At 43.7% G+C, this 23,526-nt stretch overlaps 2 protein-coding genes across 2 annotated transcripts; one reads left to right on the top strand and one right to left on the bottom strand.

Annotated features, from left to right (window-relative positions):
• Nucleotides 1–6,620: 6,620 nt before the first annotated feature.
• bphl (biphenyl hydrolase like) lies at nucleotides 6,621–11,609 on the bottom strand. The gene is made up of 7 exons (XM_079266918.1): nucleotides 11,418–11,609; nucleotides 9,910–10,013; nucleotides 9,600–9,766; nucleotides 7,675–7,828; nucleotides 7,442–7,573; nucleotides 6,953–7,076; nucleotides 6,621–6,829 (listed from the first exon to the last, which is right to left on the bottom strand). Exons 1-7 carry the CDS (start codon nucleotides 11,498–11,500, stop codon nucleotides 6,736–6,738), a joined length of 858 nt encoding a protein of 285 aa, XP_079123044.1. The 5' UTR covers nucleotides 11,501–11,609; the 3' UTR covers nucleotides 6,621–6,735.
• A 2,980-nt stretch (nucleotides 11,610–14,589) lies between these two features.
• On the top strand, nucleotides 14,590–23,280 carry LOC306776278 (dual specificity protein phosphatase 22-B-like). Its single transcript, XM_079266919.1, has 7 exons — nucleotides 14,590–14,753; nucleotides 14,883–14,916; nucleotides 17,064–17,146; nucleotides 19,524–19,573; nucleotides 20,083–20,157; nucleotides 20,751–20,922; nucleotides 23,059–23,280. Exons 1-7 carry the CDS (start codon nucleotides 14,733–14,735, stop codon nucleotides 23,206–23,208), a joined length of 585 nt encoding a protein of 194 aa, XP_079123045.1. The 5' UTR covers nucleotides 14,590–14,732; the 3' UTR covers nucleotides 23,209–23,280.
• The last annotated feature ends 246 nt before the right edge of the window (nucleotides 23,281–23,526 follow it).

The raw sequence follows: 23,526 nt of genomic DNA, 5'->3' as shown, positions 1-23,526 counted from the left end.
AGAGTTCTAGTAATTTCCACTTTGTTCAGGCGAGTGCGAGAGTGCCCCACCTGGCGTTTTTGACCTTCTTGTACTAGAACTCACATATCCGCGTATAAGCTGTGTTTAACATTGAATGAATGTATATTTTTATTTACAAATCCCCCTTTTCACACCTGCTAGGTGTGAACTTCTATGTTTTGGAACTACTCATTCAATGGCTGTAACTCTATGTTTAGGTCCCTATCATCTGAATCGTCTGGATCGGAAACTGGTGGGGTGCTATGTCTAGTTCGGGTGTGTGTCTGATTCGGGGATGGAGAGGGAAGAGGGGCAGTTGAATGAGATGGGTGCTGGTGTGTCTGATACTTGGTTTCTAATCCCCAGATCAGTAAGGCAACTAGTATGCCCATTCCCACCCCCATTATAGTTTTCTTCCCACATCCCACCCTTTCCCAGGTGAAGCGCTGCCGACCTCGGTCGGCGGGGTTTGCATAAGGGTCCCCTAGACAGCGTCTAAGTTCCTGATGCATTTTCCAAATTAGTGCGAATTTCTCCTAGTGTTCTGGTTGGTACCGGTGCTGGGACACAATGTGTCAGGTGGTGCCAAGGGGCGCCTGATTTGCCCTTGACCTGGACAGAGTGTGAAGTAACCTCCTTCACCTCGTACGGCCCAGTCCACCTGGGGTCAGTCCACTTGCGCTTGTGAACCTTGACCCTGACCCAATCACCTACTTGTATCTGCTTTCCAGCTGCCGCTGCTTCAGGTACTGCTCGAGTCCTCTCGATCTGCTTGGAGAGAGCTTCAGCAAGAGAAGTTAGGGCACTCATATAGTCAGACATTTCAATCTGCTGTACATCCAGAGGTGGCATATGACCTCCATCTCTGGGTGGACCTGGCATCGGCCGGCCAGTCATGATCTCGTGTGGGGAGAGATGTGTTTCTCCCCCTTTTCCGGACCTCATGGCCATAAGGGCCAGGGGCAGGGCCTCAACCCATGTTAATTTGGAGCCCGCGCAAACTTTGGCAATTTTGGCCTTAAGGGTCTGATTCGCTCGTTCCACCAGGCCCTGAGATTGCGGGTGATAGACTGACCCGAATCGGTGTGTGATTCCCAGAAATTGCTCTACCTGTGCGAGCATGGTGTTGCTAAAGTGTGATCCGTTATCAGAGCGGATGCATCTCGGCACTCCGTAACGGGGAATCAGTTCTGTCTGCAGCCACCTTACAACTGTCTGCGCGTCTTCTCTCTTGGTGGGAATTGCTTCCACCCTATCTTGAAAATCTGTCTACCATTACCAAGATGTACCTCTTTCCCTGCACTCTGTTCTCTGGTCCCATATCTGTATAATCTATGCTGATGTCTTGGAAGCAGGCAGAGGGCACGGGATAGGATCCCATCAGTGTCTTGAATGGTTTTCTTGGGTTGTGATTTCCACAAATTTGACATTCATCGCAGAAGAGGAAAGATATCGCTTCCATGTGCGGATGCCACCATAGTTGTTTCAAATTGTCCAATGTCAGTTTCTTTCCCTCGTGTGTAGGTCCGTGGGACCCTGGTAGGAGTGCTGCACACAGTTCTGCTGAGGCAACCACTCTGCCGTCGTGGGCTCTCCACAGACCTTCTTTGTCTTTTGAGGCTCCTTTTCGTGTCCATTCGGACCATTCCTAAGGTCCCGCTTTCTTTTGATGTTCTTTGATGTGCTCGATTGTGAGCTCAGGGCGGATGTTGGCTTCCAGTGGATGGCCCATGACAATATGAGATTTTCCACAGTGTCAAGTTTTGATGTGTGATACATCAGTACCTGTCTCTCACCCCCCTTTTTCTGGAAGAGTACAGCATTGAGTAGGCTGTCTCTTTCGGAAACATCAAGGTGGAACGGTAGGGAGTAGTCTGGGGACATGAGTGCAGTGGACGTGGTCCAGGGGAGTTCTGTATGGGAAAAGCTGAGTGATTTTTGGTTTGAGAGTGTTGAACCAATATTGGATGGCAGGGGTCTGGGGGCCAGTTTGAAGACAGCGTAGCCAGAAAACTTCTTCGTCTGTGGGGGACACTGTCTCTGTAACGGGAGCAAGGGAGAGAATGCGTACTGGCATGGACAACGTACAAGTTGGTGGGTTGGACGAGACATGGACACCGTCTTGGTTCATCCAGATGATCAGATTGAGGCGAGTCATCAGATCGCGTCCTGTGTGGCATGGGCCCCGCCTTGGAGACCATGTCCCTCGTCCCAAGGAGCCTGATGGGCCCCTTGCTGTGGTCTTTGTCCATCATAGCCATGTCCGCCTCCTCCTCTGGAGTATTGTCCTCTTCCTCTCTGTGTTTGCTGCCGTGCTGACCTGCAGTGTCTTGCGAAGTGTCCCGGTTTCCCACAGTTGTAGCAGAAATAGGATGCTCCTCTGCCTCCAGGCTCTCCTCTTCTTCTGGCTCCTCTTCTTCCACCCCATTGGCCCTGAGGGACCCATGGGCGTGACTGTTCACCGCCTGCTGACATCATAGCTATCAAGACCTCCAGTGGGACAGAGGGAGTAGGTGCCGTTGGAGGTGGAGCCGGTGCAGGTTGGACTACCAGCTGTTGTTGCTGTTTAGCCTTAGATTTCTTGGTTGCCTTAGCCGCGTCTTGTTCTTTGAGTTGTTTCTTGAGTAGGGCCTTCTGCAGGGCCTTAATTTCTGTGTCACTACCCGCCTCAGTTTGAATGTGCTTGGAGAGGTAATGTCGGAGCTGGGCGTTCCACATGTCTTGTGTCATTTCTTCTAGGCCAACCACTGCGTCCATGCACTGGCGAGGTCCATCAGGTAGGCCTCGTTTTACCATTGTGCGCCATAGTGCCACTGTGGTAATGCTTGCATCATGTGGCTCTCTGAAGGCCTCGCGCCACACCCGTTCTGCTCTGGCCAAGTACAGGGGCGGGGGCTCTGCCGGGGCCCAGATGAATGCTGCCACTGCGCCTTGGTTCACTGGAGTGGGGAACTTAGTTCTGAGCTCCTGCCACAACGCTGTACGATATCGATCAAAGGGGTCGGCATCTGGTGCCACACCGGCGCCTGCCATGTATAGTAGGGTAGTACACTGGGTTGGGTCCAGACAGCGGGAGAGAAGTGCTCTCAGGTCGCCCACTGCCAGCTGGCGGCCAGCAGTCAAAGATTCCATGAGCTCAATCCATGGATTGGCTCCCGCGTGGAGGGATGGGAGCTGTTGTACCATGCTGGTCATGTCTGCAAACCCAAAAGGCACAAATTGATCACGCAGTGGGTCCGCGAGAGTGGGGGCTGCTCTCAGGGGATATTCACCGGCATCAATCTCTTCTGTTTCTCCTTTGAGGGGCGGGCCATGGGGCCGAAGGTGATACTGGGGGGGAGGAACCGGAGGAAGTGCTGGAGACAGGCCAGTTGAGGGCGGGGGAGGGGCCGAGGCCAGAGATGCCTGGCCCGGTTCCTGTGCAGTCTTTTCCAGACCTACCGGGGCTTGAGTGGTAGGGGTGATGTCGAGGGGGGTAATGTCAAGGGGGGTGATGTCGAGTGACTGATGGGGCCTGGTTTGTTCTTTTCCGGTCGGCATGTCCACCTGTATCCGATCCGTCATGGCCGTTCCTAGTGCCATCATTGCCACTCGCTGTTCCTCTTCTCTGTCTTTGCGGGCTTGCTTCAGTGGGTTAGCGAACCCCCATCGCTTGGTTTGATTTGTCGTTTGATTTCTCTCTGCAGTCTGTGCTTGAGCCACTCGTTTTGTCAAATCGTTGGTAACGAGCAGGAGGTTGTTGGCTGATGGAGGTAGTGGACTGGCCGCCCACCACCAGCCCTCCTTTGTCCATCGTTTCATGCAGTTATCCCAATGAATCTTGTCTCTCTTCCATGCAGTCTTGCCTCTTGTGTCTGTTACAGCTTCTTTCAGTTTTGCACGCAGTGCTCCTGAGTAGCCACCAGATGGAGCCACAGCTCCAGCCATGTCTTCTTGTGTTGTTCTTTTCTTTTTCAGTTCAAGTTTTTTTTTTTCTTCAATCAATCTTTTTCAATTCCAATCCTCTTTTCCAGTTCCAATCCTCTTTTTCTTTTCAAAATGTTTTTTTTTTCCCAATTCCAATCCTTTTTTCAATTCAAAATGTTTTAGGTGCTGTACTCCCGAATGTCCAACAGAGGGAGCCAAAGCTCCTGTGAAATGTTCTTGTGCCCTCTGTACATTGTTATCTCTCCCTGCTTTGGCTGCAGCTGTCTTTCTTATCTAAGATGTTCACTCCCTTGCCTCTGTGCCTTTGCCTGCTGTGTCTTCGCTCCTAACTCTGTTCACGGTTCCTATGGAACACAATTTCCAATAAATCTGTAATCTTTGTAACTCTACCAGTAAAACTAACACGTATATTAACCCTCAGCTTTCCTCTTCTATTCTAGTGTTTTGTGGTTCTGTGTTTGAGTGCAAAGTTTGTGTCTTATGCGTGTGCTCTGCTCCACTGACCGTCAATCTCTGAGAAGCACACCAACCTGGTGAAAAACACTACAACTTTACAACTACACATGTACTCTCTAACACCTGTACGCTTCACACAGTCACTCACATCCATACCAGATTGACACCATACACTGCCGTCACTGAAATACGCACAAATCACATATAGATCTGCTCTTATAGCGTTTTCACGAGCACGGTCCCGAAGGAGATGGATACCTAATAGGCATTACTCAACACTCAATCGACCATACACTGCCGTGATTCCACAAATAATCGCACACAGACCTCGTCAGGAAAGGTCTATTGACCTTATTGTTTACAGTGTACGCCTTGTGCGAACACGGTCCCTAAGGAAATGGCGAATTCTTGTGCATTCTCTGAATTCCGACCTGTGTCTCCCTGAGACATTACCCAGCACTCAATCGACCACACACAGCCGTGATTCCACAAATAATCGCACACAGACCTCGTCAGGAAAGGTCTATTGACCTTTTTGTTTACAGTGTACGCCTTGTGCGAGCACGGTTCCTAAGAAAGTGGCGATATCTTGTGCTACAATTGAATCGATGTCTCCCTGAGATCATCTATGCTGCATGCAAACCCATACACTGCCACTTCTGCAATACTGGTACACAAACCTCATCAATTACCTCAATTTGACCTCATCAATTTATTTTTCTCAATTAAAATTCTCTGGATGGATCTTCGTTTTACAGTGTACAACATTGCATGAACCTGGTCCCTTTAGGAAATGGCGTTTTGCAGTCTCCAGACACACTACAGTCACATCAGCGTATTCCAACAACATTTCTATATACTTGATCCAAATCTCAGCTTGCAACTTCGCATAAATCAACAGTGTGGCCCGGAATTCAGTCTTTCAGACCGTCATTGGTCAGCGAACCGAAGCTTTCGCCACGGCTGTGTAACCTCCGAACAGTTATCAAAACTTACACGGTGAACACGATGCCAGTTTATAGAACTTACAATCCTTAATTTCTGTTAGATCCACTCACACACATGTACATTCTATGCTAAAAACCCCCACTGCTGTCATAACAATCCTGCCACAATGCTTCGTCAATTTATCTTTAAAAATTTAGTCAAAGCAATTCATACTCACACCCGGTACTTCTGATCAATTCAATTTGGTTTTTCCTACATACAATTCTGCAGATTTCATTTAAATAGGCTCTGCTCTTACCTTTTGATTCAGCGCTGTTTGATCAGGTTCCCGAGGTGATAAGAATCGTTCCGGCAGGCCTCCGGAATCCCCAGCCTCTCGGGAAAACACCTGTTGTTTTGTCTGTGGACAGAAGAAAAAGTCCGTCACGAGATGTCTCTCCTACTGATCGTTAAGAACCATCGCTGCTACCATGTTGAGAATAAATCTCATGTTGAGGAGAAAACTCAGGTGAACAGACTTAGGTCGAGGCGTTTAGCTCAATTCAAGCAATAAGGTTTATTTGTGACAGAAGTATTATGTCCAGCAGTTAAACGTGCACGGACCTAAAAAGTTCACTCTGTAGGAGTGAATGAAAAGCTAAAAGGCGCTTAGACAGAGTGCGCATGCGTTCATATATTAGGTCCTCCTGTTGGAGCCTATTGGTCAAAGCAATAGTAGGAGGCGGATTTGTTTCTAGCATTCAAATGGCCCGATGGAGCACTGAGCATCTCCGCCCACACTGGCTCACGTCCGGGATCCGCCTTCTCTGGAACGTCAGTGTGTGAGATGTTGATTCAGCCGCATATTGTTATGTTCGGCCAACTAGATAAGCTAGGCGCTAGATATGCAAGGGCGCCTCTTTCTATCTCTAAGATGGAGCAGGCAGTTGAGACTGGTTCTCTGTAAGACTATGTGACATTTAACTGGGGCAAAAGCTATCCTTCAGAGTTCTAGTAATTTCCACTTTGTTCAGGCGAGTGCGAGAGTGCCCCACCTGGCGTTTTTGACCTTCTTGTACTAGAACTCACATATCCGCGTATAAGCTGTGTTTAACATTGAATGAATGTATATTTTTATTTACAGTCTACACCAGGGGTCTTCAACTAAAATTCCAAAAGGTCCAGATTGAGAAAATCTCCTCGGGCAAAGGTCCGAAACATTACAATAATATCTAACTCGTGCTATTTAGTGCCATATATATCTTCAAGTAATATACAACAATTGATGCTTCAAAAAAACAGAGTAGAATTTAGACATTTATCAAAATGAAGCCTCTTAGCGTAATTATTTACAATCACTCTGGTTCTTCTCCACAAAAGGATCATCATAATTTCACAGTTTTAATGAATCGATTGATGAATTGATTAATTGTCTTCCAGAAATTCTTCCACCAGTTTGTTGAATTCATCAGCGTACCTCAGGTGGATATTGTGTTTACCCTCTGGCATCAGGTGTAATCTAGATTCAGGACAGAAAAAAGAGGCTGTACACGTCACATGTTTCTTCCTGAATTTAAGGAAATTATCACATTGTTGATGTTTAAGTGTGTGTGTGCGTGTGTGTGTGTGTGGGCGGTCTCACCGTGATCCCTTGATGTGTTTGAGGAGACACTGTGGGTGGAAGCTGGGCACCATGGGGTCTTTCTCTCCATGGATGATGAAGGTTGGACAGCTGATTAGGGGCAGAAGCTCCAGGCAGATACTCCCTGACCGGAGGACATTTAGGTTAACATTTTGGCTTTCATCTTTTCATCTGAAATGTATTTGAACATGCCAAAATTAAGGAGCATCTCAAATGTATTCTCTATATGTTCCTTGTGTGTACAAGAAGTAGATATCTTGTGGCAGAAAATAAATATCCTCCATCCTAAATTCAGTTTTGTGTTTCCTACTACACACTCACAGTGATTACACATTATCAATACTTTACAAACATCAATAAGCAGCTTCCTTCATAATTGCATTATGACAACAAAGCATTCCTCCGCGATCTCTTGATTTGATAATTTCTGATGGTTTTGAGTTTGAACTTGACTTGTGTAATGGATCGGAAACAACATGGATTCAGTACCTTCCGGTCTTTCTGCATACTGTGCGACCCCATCCCCCCAGGCCTCCCAGGTTTTAGCAAAGGCTTCTGCTCCATACACGTCCTCCATGGGCTTCCTCATCTTCGCACTCCATTTGGAGACGTCTCGGACCGCTGCGTGTTCCCGCAGAGACCCGTGCGCACACATTATACAAAGTTATGAATGATTACACCAGGCACAGTGCACACTGTTTGGGACTACACTGGCAGATTACCATTGTACAGCTTGAGGTCCTGCTGGGAAACAAAGGCATTGGCTCCCCATACAACCATCTTGCTGATCACGTGGGGGTGCCTCGCTGCTGCGATCATAGCGGTGATTCCGCCGTCACTCCACCCCAGCAGAGAGAACTTGCCAAAGCCTAATGCCTGTGAAATGAGAGATGTTATTCATATTGTCTCATGTGAAACAAATACACTGAACAATGAACAAACAGACTTGAATTAGCTTTGATACTTCTCATCACACAGTTTGGTGATCAAAGCACATATTTGCTCGACGAGTAGACGGTGAACTACATATGGCAATACAAATTATAAAAAGCTGCTAAACATGTATGTGCATGGGTTGCTAAACCGATAGCATGAATTAATAAACTGCGTGCTTGGTTTAGCAGTCGGGATTATCATCAGTGGGGGTGCGCGAGCTGCCTCTAGGGGGTGCGCGAGAGGAAAAATGTAATGGTGGTCTAATGGTGTAATAATGAATATTAAATATAATTTTCACAAAATAAAAGCATGAATGTAACAGACTGTCTCATGTTTGTCGTTCTGGTGTTGACGATATGTCCCTTGCGGGTTGCCGTAGCGAAGGCCCAACCCCCGCCTCTGGCCAAAGGAGAGAACAATAATAAAGAGAGTAGCCGTGGGCTGATACAAGATGTCTAATCTCCCGACTCCAGTTATTACTGTATGATAAGTGCCCTTATACACAAACCCAAGACGCTCGGTTACATGCATTATAAAAATTCCCCTTGTAAGATTTAAATAAAAAATAAAAAATGTACAATTTAATAAATAAATGCACTTCAGCTCCTGCCGCCAGACTGTCTTTTACGTACACTAGCTAGCCTAGTTTGTGCAGCTAACCTCAGCTAACAGGTAACGTCATTCATTCAGCAACATTCATGCAAATATGATAAACTGGCTGAAAATCTGGGAAACTGTCAGGTGGGACATCTGAAGCTATCAGTCATAAAAGAGGAGAGGGAGAGAGAGAGAGAGAGGAATCGGAGGCGAGGGGAACGGAGAGGTGCGTTGGGGAGAGACCGGGAGAATAAATCGAGCCGGAGCCAGAGAAAGATGAGACGGAGGAGACCGAAAAGGAGGAAGGGATTGCACAGACAAATCGGGAGCACATCGGCCCATCGCGGAGTCAAGGTGAAAAAGAGGAAACGAGGGTGAGCATCAGACTGGGAAAAAAAAGAGGAAATATGATGAAAATGATCTGGGTCTGGGCTTCACTTGGATTGCTAATACAGATTGCCCAAAGCCACAGTGCGTGGTGTGCAGTGAGGTTCTGGCTAACACCAAGCATGCCAGTGCAAGTCAAAACAACTGCAGTCTCATTCTATGTGTGGTTAATTGTGAATTAAATGTGATGCAATCTGCCTCTGAGTCTGTGCGAGTGTCCTCGCCATCCTGATTGCTCTTTAAAAGTGACGCCTTGTGTCACTGAAAGTTATTGAAACTTTGTGGCAGTGTTTCAGGGCGTTTTCACACCTTCAGTTCGTTTGCTTTGTTCTGATTCAGGGATTAATATGATACAATGTTGCAGTTGCCCCTTTGTTCGGTTTGTGTTCACACTGCAACATTTAACAGCGGACTAAATATTGTAAACAAACACCACGCGCGAGCAAACTGTTCTCTCATTGGTCTGATTTCTATGCCCTATAAATGTTGCTCTGTTTTTTTTAAGGTGTGGGGGATTGGGGGTGCGTGAACCCGGTCGGGATTTAGAAGGGGGTGCGTGGCCTAAAAAGTTTGGGAACCGCTGTCTTAAGGTGTAATTTGTGCTTTAACATATAAAGAGTAATCTTGCCACATAAACATGCTTTGACTGACTTTTAAAAATGTATATTAAGTGCATCATAAAGGAAGTTATAGTGTGTATAGTGGCTGATCAACAGACGGATAAGACCTTCATCAGATCCACTGCGTCCTTTGCATCCCTCGCAAAGAAGTCAGGGGGGAAGTCTCTGTCCGGGGGGCGGGACTGTCCGTAACCACGGGGATCCCAGCCCACGACAGTATAGCGCTCCTTATTCAGAGACTTCAGCTGAGGTCCAAAATCAGTCCGAGTGCACCCTGTGGTAGAAGAGACCCCAAAAAAAAGGCTTTCAACATACTCTAGGGGATGAACACATTTGGGACATGAGGCAGAGATACTGTATGTGTGAGAGCAATTTTGCCAGAAGGTCTAAGAAGAGGTATGTTGTTGTTGTTTTTACCCAGAGCACCAGGAAGCAACAGCACAGCGTGTTTCCCTCTGCCCGTCTGCTCGTAGTACAGATCCACTCCATTAACACGCTGCCTGCCTGAGGCCACCGAAGAGCTGCGGGGGAACAGACAAGCAGACCGTGCCAGTCATGGTCATGGTGATGGATGTAAGAACAGAACAGCTCTGTCTGATGAAAAACACTGGCTTTCATTTTGGCAGTCACAGCAAAACCAAAAACTACAGCCATGACAACATGACTGTGTTGTTCTTGTGTTTCATTAGTGTTCGATCAGTGGCTGCGATTCATACTCAACATCCTGGTTCCCCATAGCCCTCAATGACAGCTGTAAACATTCTTGTCATTTTGAATGAATCTTGACAACATTGTTGTGTTATTACAGCCATGTTACTGTAAATGTGACGGTGTTTTGTCCTCGTTTCTCCGTTTGCACCTCCAGGTCATTGGGACTTGCTGTTAACATGACTCATGGCCCTCTGAGCTGAACATGCCAGCAACGATACTTTAAACGGGAAGCAGCACTGAAGATGACCGCATTCTTTGATAAAGCGTCACTGAATTAGGAAACAAAGTTGCAAAAAAAAATGCTGCAGTCGAGAAGGAGTTTGTGGACTTGTGCAGATATTGTGTCGAAATGTCCACATGGATAAGATCCTGTAGGATTTTAGCAGGACATCTTCCACAGACGGCTAAAGCTGTTCATTCAACACAGAGTTCTGATCAACAGGGTTGGTATTTGGTTGAGGGCGTAAAATCAGTTTGAATTTGAAATCTGTTGTACTTCTAATCAATATTTTTACATTCAATTTTAATATTGAAGAAAAGAGCCATACATTTTATATAAATAACATGCATGATTGTATTCTCATAGAACGTGTCGAAGAGTAATTAGTCTTCAATTTTGTCTAAGAAATGTTGTTGTTTTTTGGAGGAGTTATGCATCTCATCATTTATTAAAAGAACAAAGCAGTGTTTTTTGTAGATTAGAGAGGGGGATGTTGCCATACGGTTTCAGTTTCAATAGTCTTCTTCACTTGACTATTTAAAAATGGGATTTCATTTTTTTTATAAGAAAGCATTTTTATTCCTTTTAATTTAATATTTCCTTTGATATGGTAGGCTTGCTAATGAAAATATACCATATAATAATACGTGTATCAGCAACTAAAATAATACTGCTAATACTGATAGATACGATTAGATTGGTTAACAATAGATACTACAGCAGGATGTGTACTGCGTTTATAAATTCTAACAATTCCTGCAATGCTATTTCGTGCATACTGTATATGGTGCACTACCTGTACACACTGCGCCATCTAGTGGCAACAAATCAAACAGTCCTTCAGAGAATCTCTGCTAGAAGGACGAACATGCTGCAAACAGCAGGGCTGGCATTTCCTGCTGTGTGTTTGTTTTTTCACTGCAGCACTCCCTGGTTAAAGTCCAGGCTTTGAATGTGCGAATGAACATTCAAATATCAAATTGCAAACAGTTACCAGTGCAGCTGTGCAGCGCTCGTGGCTCTCCTCGTGACGGTTCTGCATGTAAAGAAACGTCCTCGGAGTAAAAACAACGCCATTCCTCGGACGTCCTCGCAGACCGAAGCGTTCTGCTGCAGGTCTTCTTCTTCAGGTGGTTAAAGGTTAAACTATGTCTCTTTCTGATTGAAGACGTGACGTAATCCAGCACTGCAGAGGTTTTTTTAGGGAATACAGGAAGTCAGGTTGACACTTTCCGCCTCGTCTTTATTGACATAACATTTATAACGAAGTAGTACGAAAACGAACCGAAAGACAAACATTCACGCGAATCTTATTATATTCGACACACTGGGAAATATTTCAGGAACACATTATTTTACAGATCAAGTTCCTAAGAAGCTTGATAGACCTATGTGGAACAGGGAAAGTAGAGACAGCGAGATACAGTAAATAGGCAGGTGACGTTTCTAGCTAATTATAATTAAGAGTCATTTATTGGAATTGTACCAACAGGGCAATGTTAGTATACAAAAGTAGTCCTTTCCAGAAAACGTCATGAGGAGGGTTAGGAAACTATGAAAAAAATGTATATTCCTTTTGTCTGCCAACATGTCACTCACAGACAAAGAGTTAAGTACAATATGGTATCCTACATAGTGACATATGCTTGGTGTCAGTTAGACCCCAGAGACCTCTTATGAAATAACTATGACATTTATTTTGGGATTTTGGAGGGGTACCGCTGTATAAATATCACAATCAACACCAGAGATACTGCAGTGTATGATGTCTAGACACCAAACATTGAATGCATCATTTTCAAAAGCAGACTCCTAAAACATGGTTCAAGGAAGTTTAGCGTATTATCATGCACACATTTGTTGATTAGCACCAAAAAAAAGTACTGCATGTCATTAGTTGTGCAGGTATTTAGTCATAAAACAAAGTATTGATTGATAAGTGTTGGATATTCTTTCACTTTTATAATTTAAGCTGCTGTACCAGTACAATTAACTGAAAAATATGAACAGTTTATCCTGAGGGGAGGTGAATGTCTGCAGGATTATCCTCTGAGCACCATGAAAGTCTGAATCAAGCTTCAAGGCAATACAATCAAGCACTGTTCTGAACTGTTTGGCAGTTCAAATACATCACTTTGACCTCTAGTAAATTGCAGAAGGCATTTTTCATTATTTTTAATAAAATAACCGATTACTCGAAACAAATCAAGAAAATAATCCTCAGATGAATTGACAATGAAAATGAGTGGTTTTTTGCAGCAATGATTGAATAACTCTTTAAGGACTTTACAGTGGTTGGAGACATACATGGCTCCTCATGTGCATTATCTGCTGGCCTGGGTGTAACAAACAAACTGGCATCAATCTTGAAAGTAACTTCTAAGTAATGTCTCCCTCTTTCTCTCCCTTTTTAGAGACTGATATAATCATCAACATATCACATTATGTTGCGTGTAAATGCAACAGAGCACTCACCCCCCCGTCCTCCCACACACACCTACACACACAGTGATGCTCTGGTGCTGTTTCTTTGTAATTTCGTTCTAACGTTGATGAATGGGTTTGACCCGCTGCTATAGCTAGATGAGCTGTTGAGACCTAATTCTCTGAGGCAGGCAGGCAAGCGGCTTTTTGTAAACGCCTCCACTCTCCTCTGCCTGTCACAGTGCGTCTGAGCTGTGCCACACACTGAACCACACACAGGAACACAACACAGCGACGACAGAGCCGGGCTAAAAATACCTTGATCACCGCAGAGCGGTGTGTTGAAGATGAAGCACAATTTACTGGAAATGAAGCGAATGAAATAAATGCAAGTGGATGTGTCCACTGAGAAGCAACACAATTTAAAAATAAATGAGGGATTTCTTGCTTCTTCAACAAAAACAAAGTTTATAAGCAATTCGAATGAAATTAGAAAAAGTCCTGAAGTATCAAGCTGATAACAACACATGTGAGGATTTGCTTCTTTTCCCTGATTTATATAAGAGTTTTTAAGCCACGCTAGCATTAATGTGAGCATGTCGGCTGGTCGGTTCACCTCTTTTGTCCAGACTGAAATAAATCAGAAACTATTTGGATGGATTTCAACGAAATTTGGTACAGCCTCTTGGTCCCCAGAGGATGAATCCTATATTGACTTGGTTAATTCCCTGACTTTTCCTTTAGTACCAGCAAAAGGTTGACATTTTAGTTTTGGAGCGAAATACCAAGACAAATATTGGGTCGTTTTTCCATGACATCTGGTTCTTCTCCGACCCGACTGTTTCCACTAGAGCCACTAGAGTGGCTCAAAGTTTTCACTTATTTACTTGCTTATTTTATCTACAACATGGATTGGTATAAAATTTGAATACAAATACCTGTGTGTCGAAGATGTAGCTACTTCAAGTTTACTTTGTAACTTCAAACAACACATGAGTCTGAGCCGCTGAAAACATGGTCTCAAATCAGAAGTATATCTCTACAGAATAAAATGTTTACTGCCAAATAGGCAAATATAAAAGTTAAAGTCTGCAGAGAGCATTGTTTATGAATTATCATTTGTGTAGTCACGAAAAACTCATTTTGTCGCCATAAGCAAACATCCCTTTAACTGTCATTGCATTGCTGAATCCTGATTGGTGCACAGAAATGTGTATCTCTTCCCATTTTGTTCAAACCAGCAAGTAGAGCACAGACAAAATGAAAAATATTGAAAAACGTTATGTGAAATAAACAGTTTGAACTTTTTTTGAACAAGTTGTGTGTTTATGTATACACCATTAAAAAAGTGTTTTAAGGGCATTTAAGCTAAATGGGCGAATTCGTCATATTAAGAACATTATCTACATTGAGATTTGTTGCAAGAGGCAAGTATTTTGAGCATCATACAGCTGTGCTCCTTTTACGGTAGCTCCTCAGCAGATAGTGATAGGATGGGCCACTGTTGGATCTGTTCTCCTCTGCCCTCTGGCCCTCGACCATCTTTGTCTGGCTGGCATGTGCCTGTCCACATTCCCATGACCCAACTCCTGGTCTAAATATAAATATCTCAGCAGCACTGCTAAGGTCACATTACGTAATCCCAAGCAGCACATTCTCAATCAAGAAGCACTGGGAGCGTGAGCTGTGGACGCGTCGAAGGCTTTATGATACCCTGGGTCGGCAGTGGTTTGAAAAACGATGGGACGCAGTAACAGCTGATAGTGCTTGACCAGCGGAGCTAAACAATTCTGGAGCACGAGGTGACACACGTTAAAAACCTGGTGAAAAAAAAACCAAATTGTGTCCTGACCTTGATGGGATTTTCTCACCACCTTTGTCTGACATGGGTAATGGGATAAATAAGGTACAGTATCAAATCTCTACGCAAAAAGGATTAAAAAAGCATCCAATCCTTCATGACCGTACTTGAACATGCTTGTACTTTCACAGCCTCTTCTTTCTTCCTTTGACTCAATTTTCTATCTGTCTTTAGATCCTGCCCGATCTGTATCTCGGAAATATCAAAGGTAAGATGTCCTGGCTTTGTCACTTGAGTGAAGAATTAATTTATTTTCAGGATAATAGTAGAGTGTGTTTCAGTTCCTCATACGGAGGGGCATGTGGTGAGATGCTACGCTGAGATCAGTTTCTATAGAGTGGAGAGGTCACAGAGTGCAGAATGATTGAAGTAGTGTATTTTGGTGCAAAAAAAAATAATTTACGATTACACTGTGTTTTTGCCGGTGTGTGTGTGTGTGTGTGTGTGTGTGAGTGTGCGTGTGTGCGGGGGTTGATGTGTAACTCTCTGTCAGCTGCTGGAAGAAATAAATGATGTGTGAGGGCTGCTGAGTGCGTGAGGGTTGGTGTGGGAGGGGATGCCCCACGGTGTGGGGGTGTCCCTACTGTGAAGTGTATTCCACCTCTTTCCATACCTCAGCAAATGCATCAACAGGTTGCTCTTTTAAAAAAAAAAGAATAATCTGTGCACACGTTTAATGGTGGCCGCACAAGAAAAATATGGATCATTTTTTGTAAACATGACATGTTGAGGGAAAACACTGTTAAAACGGAAATCTAACGCCTTTCACATTATCCAGGCCTTTCATCTTCTTTTATCCTTTTTGCGCTGCATATTTTAACATCTCAAACTTTTTTGTCTTCATACAACAGCAAGCGAGTATGACGAAGAAGAGTAAAACTATTAAAATAAAATAAGAAGACCCCATGCCTCTCCTACAGAGGCAGCTATACAGAAGCAGTGAAGTTGAGAAAAAGAATTAAAGGTATATATCAGGCTGGCCGGCAGACAGGGTAATGCCTTAATTCTATGCCGATTCAAAAAAAAAAATACTATTATAGAACGTGCCTAATATTCTTACTTGAGACCCTTAAGGGTTAATTGAGTTAAGTGTTAATATTAACACTATGCAAGTTAAATTCACACTTCCGATTTTGCTGAATTCAGGGTCTGGAGGGAAAAGTGTACAACAAAATGTGTTATCTCTTCTAGGCTACTTTTGAAGTTCTCTGGTCAATAAAATAAACGGATAAAATATATTAAACCAGCGATTTGAAAGATTTAATTGTGCGATGTATCTTAACCAGACCGAATTTAATTTGCGTAAAGCTGAGATGGCAGTTACCTGCTACTCTGCTGAGCTGGTTCCGTTAGCTTTAGCAGGATTTTAGAGTTAGCAGTAGTTTAGCGTTAACTGGGTTTCTATTCTACATAATGGTTGGATTTAGCTACTGTCTCATTATGTGTAATAACATTGAATTACCAAGATGTTAGTTTACCAAAATGGAAATATACAGATATCAGTTATAGGGAAATATCAATAAGTGCATTCATTTGTAGCTTTAGTTATCTCACCAGATAGTCTGTTTGTATCTTTTTTTTGTAGTTTCTTCTAATTTTACATGCTGTTTTCAGAGAAATTATACATTTCTATGTTGTGATAATAATTACAATGTAGTACAAATATGTAGTGATTATGTTTTGGCTGTTTATAGTAGTGTCACTGGTCTGGGCTCAGCAGAGGAACAGTTGTTGGCACCGTGACACTCCATAGAAATATTCAGGCCTCATGACCGAGTGAACACACTTGTGGACTTGTCTCATTTCATGACCTTCAAATCACTGGCTTACAGTGTAAGTTACATCATCAGATTGTGTATACGCAACTATCTTAAGGATTTATACTCCAATTCATATTGTATCAGTTTGTGTTTTGTCTTGCAGTTTGCACAAACTCTCATGATGTGTGAAATCTATTTGGCTGGCAGGAGGGTTCAGTTCAGACTTGGTGTCTTGTATAGGTGGCATCAGCATCCTGCAAACTTGCAAAGCATGAGAAAAATGTGCTCAAAACACATCTGTCCAAGGTAGAAAACCTTTGGCTTCCTTTTAAAGAACAAAATTTGATTAGAACAAATACTGTTTCTTGCTTCTGGGCCAAGCTGTTGGACTGTTTTAGAAACATTGGTTTTCCGGTTTTTCTTTCAGTTCAAAACAAGAACAAAACGTTTAAGGCCACATTTGTTTGGGAGACAGGGGGGGGGGGGTTGTTGTTGTTGGGTAGAAATGCTTAATTTAGGTCGGGCCTTACATGGGGTGATCTTTGATTGGATGGAAGGAATATTTGAGGTGATTGATTTTCTGTGCGACCCTCAGATGCGCGAGACAGGGAGCTGTTGGCGCAGCACAACATCACCCACATCCTGTCCATCCATGACACAGCTGCACCCATCCTGGAGGTGAGCCGTCTTCTCTGTGTCTTATATCGGCCTTTTTGACCCTGTGACCCCAACACGAATCCAATCATAAAATACACAACAACAGCAGCAGACCTGTGGTGCCACTCTGTCTTTTTCTGGCTTCATATATTCATTTGGGCTGCAGCTAACATTTCGTGTTTTTTAATTATCGATTCATTTGTCTATTGATTTTTCCAATCAACTGATTCATTTCTTAGTCTAGAAAATGGCAAAGAACAGTGAAAAACGTCCATCAAAGTTCCCCAAAACCTGAGGTGACTTCACTTATTTGAGAAGTGGGAACCAGCTAATTTCCAGATGTCTTTGCATGAAACCTGACTTAAACAATTGATCATTTATCACGATTGACTAATTGATTAATGAACAAATCGCTTCAGCTCTAATCTTCACTGCACCCTTGTTATTATCCAAGCATCATCTTCAACAATTTATTTATCATATGAGGCCATATTCAAGACAATTTTTTTTTATCAAAAGCCGTTGAAGTAGACCTTCAATTAGTGTGTAAGGCAGATGGTCTTATTTTCAATTCTGCATGGAAAGTCCTTTTGTCATGTATCTGTCAGATGACTTGGAATTCACCAGGTTTCACTAAATAAGCAGCAGTCAGCCATCAAGCCATCAAACTGGGAGACATTTTTCACACAAGGTGCTTTTAGTTCAGCAGCTTGATGTCCATAAAGTCTTGAAAGTGGAACTGCATTAAAAAAAAAAAGGTTTCTGGCTTTTCACAGCTGCAGAGAGAAATGTGTTTTTCTTGTGTGTGCGTGAGCAAGTGAGTGAGTGTGTGTGAGAGAGAGAGAGAGAGAGAGAGAGAGAGAGAGAGAGAGAGAGAGAGAGAGAGGTGATCTACTGTGAGAACCTGGTTGGTTGAAAGTAGAAATTTGCTCTCACTGATCTCAATTTGGTAAAAGATGTAAAAAAAAACCATATTATCTCAATTGCAAAACCTGTCCTTGAAGAAATGAAGTTGAATTTAGAGACCAAATCATTTCAGAACAATAGCGGATGAGCCATTTGAATTTGAAAGAACTTTTCCTCTCTCTCGGTCCGCGTTTTAATCGTTTTTGAGAATCTTGATCTTCAGTGTCCGCTTTCACAACTTTCATCTTTTCTTGTTGAAAGCGAGCATGAAAAGTGCTCAGAGATGTCTGTACACTTTCTCCATCCATGCTAGTATCTTGCATTGAACGCTGAAGAGAAACAGCAACTTGTATGACAGTATCACTACCCAAACTGGTCAACCACCAAGACTTTTACACGGCTTTGGGCCTGAAGTCACGTCTCACTCGATGAACTGTGCTGCCCTTCGTTCAGCTGCTCTTTAATCACAGCTGCTGTACAAATCTTTGATCTTGATCGTTGGATTGCTCTCGCATTCACATGAATGACACAGCTTTTTGAGCTCTGTGGCATGATGACTCAGGTCTGTTTGACCAGATGGGACGGTGTATTTGCATACCTAACAGTCAAAAACTGCTGACTGATTGATTTCTTGGAAGACGGCATGGTGGTTCATGAGAGAGGAAGGTAGAATTTGCAACCACCAAGTCTCAGAGGTCGGACGTGCCCGTATAGTATGTGGCTCCAATTAACATATCGCAAAGTAAACGGACGTGGTTAGTTTTATTGAACAAAATCTGAGTTGAAGAAATTAATTTCTGCACTTATCCACAATCTGCATGCACATTGTTTGAGAGTGCATTTGTGCTGTCGATCTGCTTGGGTTTGATGACGGTGCAAAGATACAAGTGGACTTCTCAGCATCTCTTTGCAGTACCTGACTTTTTTCTGTAAACAGTTACAATTTCACCGATATGAGACTTACATGCTCCTTCAATATGTGCAGGTCCGTTTGTGATTAAGCATGCGTGTGTGTGTGTGTGTGAATGATTACTGCATGAGACTCTGTTTGGTGTGTGTGTGTGTGTGTGTGTGCAAGCTAACCTGTCTGGAGCACTTCCAGAGCTCGGTGTGTCCCAGAGGGCTCAGGGGTTTTTGCAGCGGTGCAGTCATAACGGACAAGGTAGTTTCTGTCCACTGCATGTACCATCAGCTGCCAGGTGCACAGTACAAAAACACACACATTAACTCACAGATTAACACACACACACACACGCGAATATCTCGTTATGTCTTGACCTACCATACCAGCGGGGTCAGAGGGGCAAAGTTTCAGGGGCCGTACCATACATTCGAAACAGGAAGTGTGTTCGACCCGGTATTCAAACAGATGACCTGACAGGATGAGAAACCCTTTTTGAGAAATGTACATTCATTAATTCAGTGGGTTTGTCTGCAGAAAATACTCTATTGTGTTGTTGAGTCTAAACTGCTCCCCCCCTTCACCCTCTAGGACATGACGTACCTGTGTATATCTGCTGCTGACCACTCGAAGCAAAACCTGTGAGTACTGGATATACAATATATACAGCAATGTGAGGTTCACCATGTTTGAAAGTTGTACAATATTGGATTTGATGTATCTACCATCTGATGATCTGTTGCAAGTGTAATTGCGTGAAAATAAAAGTCCAATAACAGTCCAATTTCATTTTACATTTGGGGGGTGTTTTGTATCAAATACATTTTTCGACATCCCACGATTTTTATATCTCTATGAAAGTATATCGATATGAAAGTGTTCTTATTTAGGACATCATATTGAAAAGATTCACAGGTACAACCATTGATGATTGAGCACCGTACACCAAAATATTCAAACTATCAACAGTTTACAACGTCTTACGGTTGGAGGGCAGGTTCTTGCTGTCAATACTTGAGGGATTAAAAACTGCAGAATGGTGGAAGAAAAGTGGAATCAAGTGATTAATAGATGGAATAATTCTCAGCGGTTTGATTCAATCATCATTCCAATACCTGCCTATAATATTTCATATTCATATTTCTACAAGGATTCAGTACTTCAGAGACAGCATCATGTTTATCCACGAGTCCCGACTGAAAGGAGAGGGCTGCCTCGTCCACTGGTGAGTGATTTGTGTATTAATGTACTTCATCTTGATATAACATGCGAAAACAAAACTTCAATTTGAATCATCAAACACTTGAAGGGAATTACAGTCTTATTAGTGAAAACAATATCTTCCTCTTATGTCGGGTTGTTTTAACTGCACATTACTTACTGCATAGTAGGCATACTCTCCATTCATATGTTTATTGAAAAATCATTGTCATTTTATACTTTACATTTCGTTATTGATACGAAACCGGTTTCATTTGCATATGAGGATGTTGAAAGGAAGAAGCACAAATATTCAGATCGAGTTTGATTTTGTGGTTAGAATGATGATTATTTGCCTCAAGATGATTATTAACTGCATGTCTTCATATTAACGTAACCCAATTTTCATTTTCAACCACATCAAAACACATCACTAAACAGGAAAAAACTATGGTTCAAAGATCTCATTGTAAACGTCATCACCTTTCATCTTTTCTCATATCAAACAAGACAAAATCAAGCATTTAACCACAGCTTTAGGGGGAAAAGGGGTTTCACTTCTTTGCAGACTAAAGAAGAGAATCAGAATATGTGTTGATTGTTGTCGTGTGCTCTCAGTGTGGCAGGCGTGTCCCGCAGTGTGACTCTGGTGGTGGCTTACATCATGACGGTGACGGGTCGCGGCTGGGTGGCGTCTCTGGCGGGGGTGAGGGCGGCCCGGCCGTGTGCGGGGCCCAACCTGGGCTTCCTCCGGCAGCTGGAGGAGTTTGAAAACACAGAACTGACCGAAGTGAGTGATATACCCTGCTGATCTTCAGATCATGAACGTTTCATGATATCAGACACCTATTTTGATTATTCCTTTTTCAGCAGCAGCCATTGCATTTATTTCTTTAATTACCTCTCTACATAATCGTTTGAGCTGTTGCTGGCAGAGTCTGCCACTCATATACGTGGGATTCAAATTGTGCATTCATGCACAAGGGATTAACAGGAAATGATGCAAATACGCATTGGATTGGTGTGGAAGTCAGTGTTTGTGGACAACATCCCACTATGGTTTTACTATTGCTGTGTTGGACGACATTGACTGTCGTCTTTGATAAAACAATTTGACATGATGAATGCCTGTTGGCCACTGGTTTGTTTGGTTGCTCTTTAAACAGGTATTCTTTTGTTGCATTTCCAACAGAGTAGCTGCTGAAAGAGCAACTTGACACCTGGCTGAAAAGCACTTTTTCATTGCCTTCTCTGGTTGAGCTTCAAGCCACTTCTTTTTTTTTTTTTAGTTTGGCCTTTTTGACAGTTATTTAACAGGGAAGGCGCAGACAGGAAGCAGGGGGACAGAGAGGGGTGCAACATGCTACAAATCTCCGCGGTCAGAATCAGACTCAGGACGTTGCGGCTGCAGTATAATGTGGCATGCGCTGTAACCGTTTGGCTAACAGCGGCGCTTCAGCCTGCGTCACTTCTGACAGGTGACATGCCGCACACTTCTGAGCACACTTGTGGTTAGAGGTGTGCACTGGTGCACCTATAACCACACCCGACAGTGAGTACACTGTGTACTGACACACCCTGTAGTACACGTCTACATCACTGCAGCAAGGTGAGGTCCATGGGAAACAAGATTTTATTTTGGGCATGTTAAGTAAAGTTGCTCTTGAAGGCGTGTCCGCTGCCCCTAGTGAACAATAAATGTGTCCTTGTGAGCATTGGCACAAATTTTGGACCTGTTGTGAATGGCCACACTCCAAGAATAGAGCGGGACGAGGCGTGATGGTCTTTCAAATAAGGGCACGCACTTTCGGAGAATATACCTACAAAGCCATCGATTTGTGTTCGACTCTTTCATGGAAAACTAGTCAATCGCTGTGTAAAGTGGGCATGCTCACATGTAAACATGAAGTGTAATTATGAATACTGATGTTAAATTAAGCTATGATGCGTTTTCACTGTTAATTTAACATCTCTACATGTTGATGCCTCCATGACCAAGTTAAGCAGATGAGACTGAGGACAGCTATGTAGAAGAAAAGATGTTCACTTTGTCTGATATGTAGCTTGACAGAGTTCTCCATGTGTGTCCTGGTGTTCTCATGTTTCCTTACCTCCTCATCCCTCACTCCCGTAACTGTCCGTGCTGGATCCGTCCCCGTTGTTTTAAAAAGCTAAATAAATGATTAGCATGACGTCATCCAGCTAGCCAAACCTGTCTGCTGTACAGCTAGTGAAGCTTTGCATGTACTGCTTCCCTTTCCCGCGAGTCTGCTGTCTGATTGTGAGGTCAGGCTGATCTGATATCAGCTCTTTGGCTGCAGAATCTCCTCAAAGTTCTCCTCTCAAACAGGTCTTGGAGGAGGAGTGCTCGCGCTGGCGCGGGCGCTCGCCTGTAGAGACTTCTCCTGACGAGAACACGCAGCTGTGGGCCAGATCGTTCTGGCCCATAGCTGAATCAGTTTGAGGGCGCTGATTGGCTAAATTGTATGTCACTCATTTATATCTTGAATCAGCAATTGGCTAAACTGCTTCATAGACCCGTCTCTTTTGGGCCAAAACGATCAGGCCCCCCAAGCTGCGCGTTCTCAGAGTGTCGTGCACACAGACAGAGAGCACGAGCAGAGAGCACACAGGCGGAGAGGAAGAGCAGGAAAAGCATATATTTTGCGCAGATATCATATTTTACACACATTACTGGGTACATTCCATAGTTCAAAAACACAAATTTTGACAATTTGTATAATTTTTTTTTTTTTTTGTGTGGCTCATGGTGGGGCCATGCCCCATGGCCCTCTATTGACCAGCCGCCACTGACTAGGACTAAACTCCCACTCGCCTCCCTCTCTGTCTTAGTTTTCCCTCCCTCCATCACTGGACTCAGCTGTTATGTCATGTGACTCACTGTTAGTCTGCCCTCCCCATCCAGTATCAGGCCTGGTGGAAGGACCGGTACGGGAAGAACTCGTTGAACGATGATGAGGAGATGGAAAACCTTTTAACTGGGAAATCTAACAGCAGCAGCAGCGATGCCATAACAACCAGCATCTCTCCTGCGCTGGGTGCAGGGGGCACCTGAAGAAATGTCTTCTGGGAGTCTTGTCTTTAGACCCACTGAGACCAGACCAGCTGTTTGCCTTCGTCGTCGATAAATGCTCTGATAACTTGAATATCGTGTTTGCAGGATGGCTAAGGAGTCATGTGACTGCATATGGAGGGGGGGGGGGGGATTTTTTTATGTTGTCATCTCAGTCCCCCTAGTCATGTCATGTCCTTGCCTCTAACTGTCAAAACAACATGCAAGGGCAGTCAAGCATGACACCAAAGGAAATATGTGCATACAGTCCGCAGAGTGAACGCACACATTTAGCAGCGTTCACTCCCCGTTAGTTACGTT

This window comes from Melanostigma gelatinosum (assembly GCF_949748355.1).
Source record: "Melanostigma gelatinosum genome assembly, chromosome: 4".
In the NCBI taxonomy this organism is placed as follows: Eukaryota; Metazoa; Chordata; class Actinopteri; order Perciformes; family Zoarcidae; genus Melanostigma; species Melanostigma gelatinosum.
This window is presented reverse-complemented; position numbering and strand designations above follow the sequence as displayed.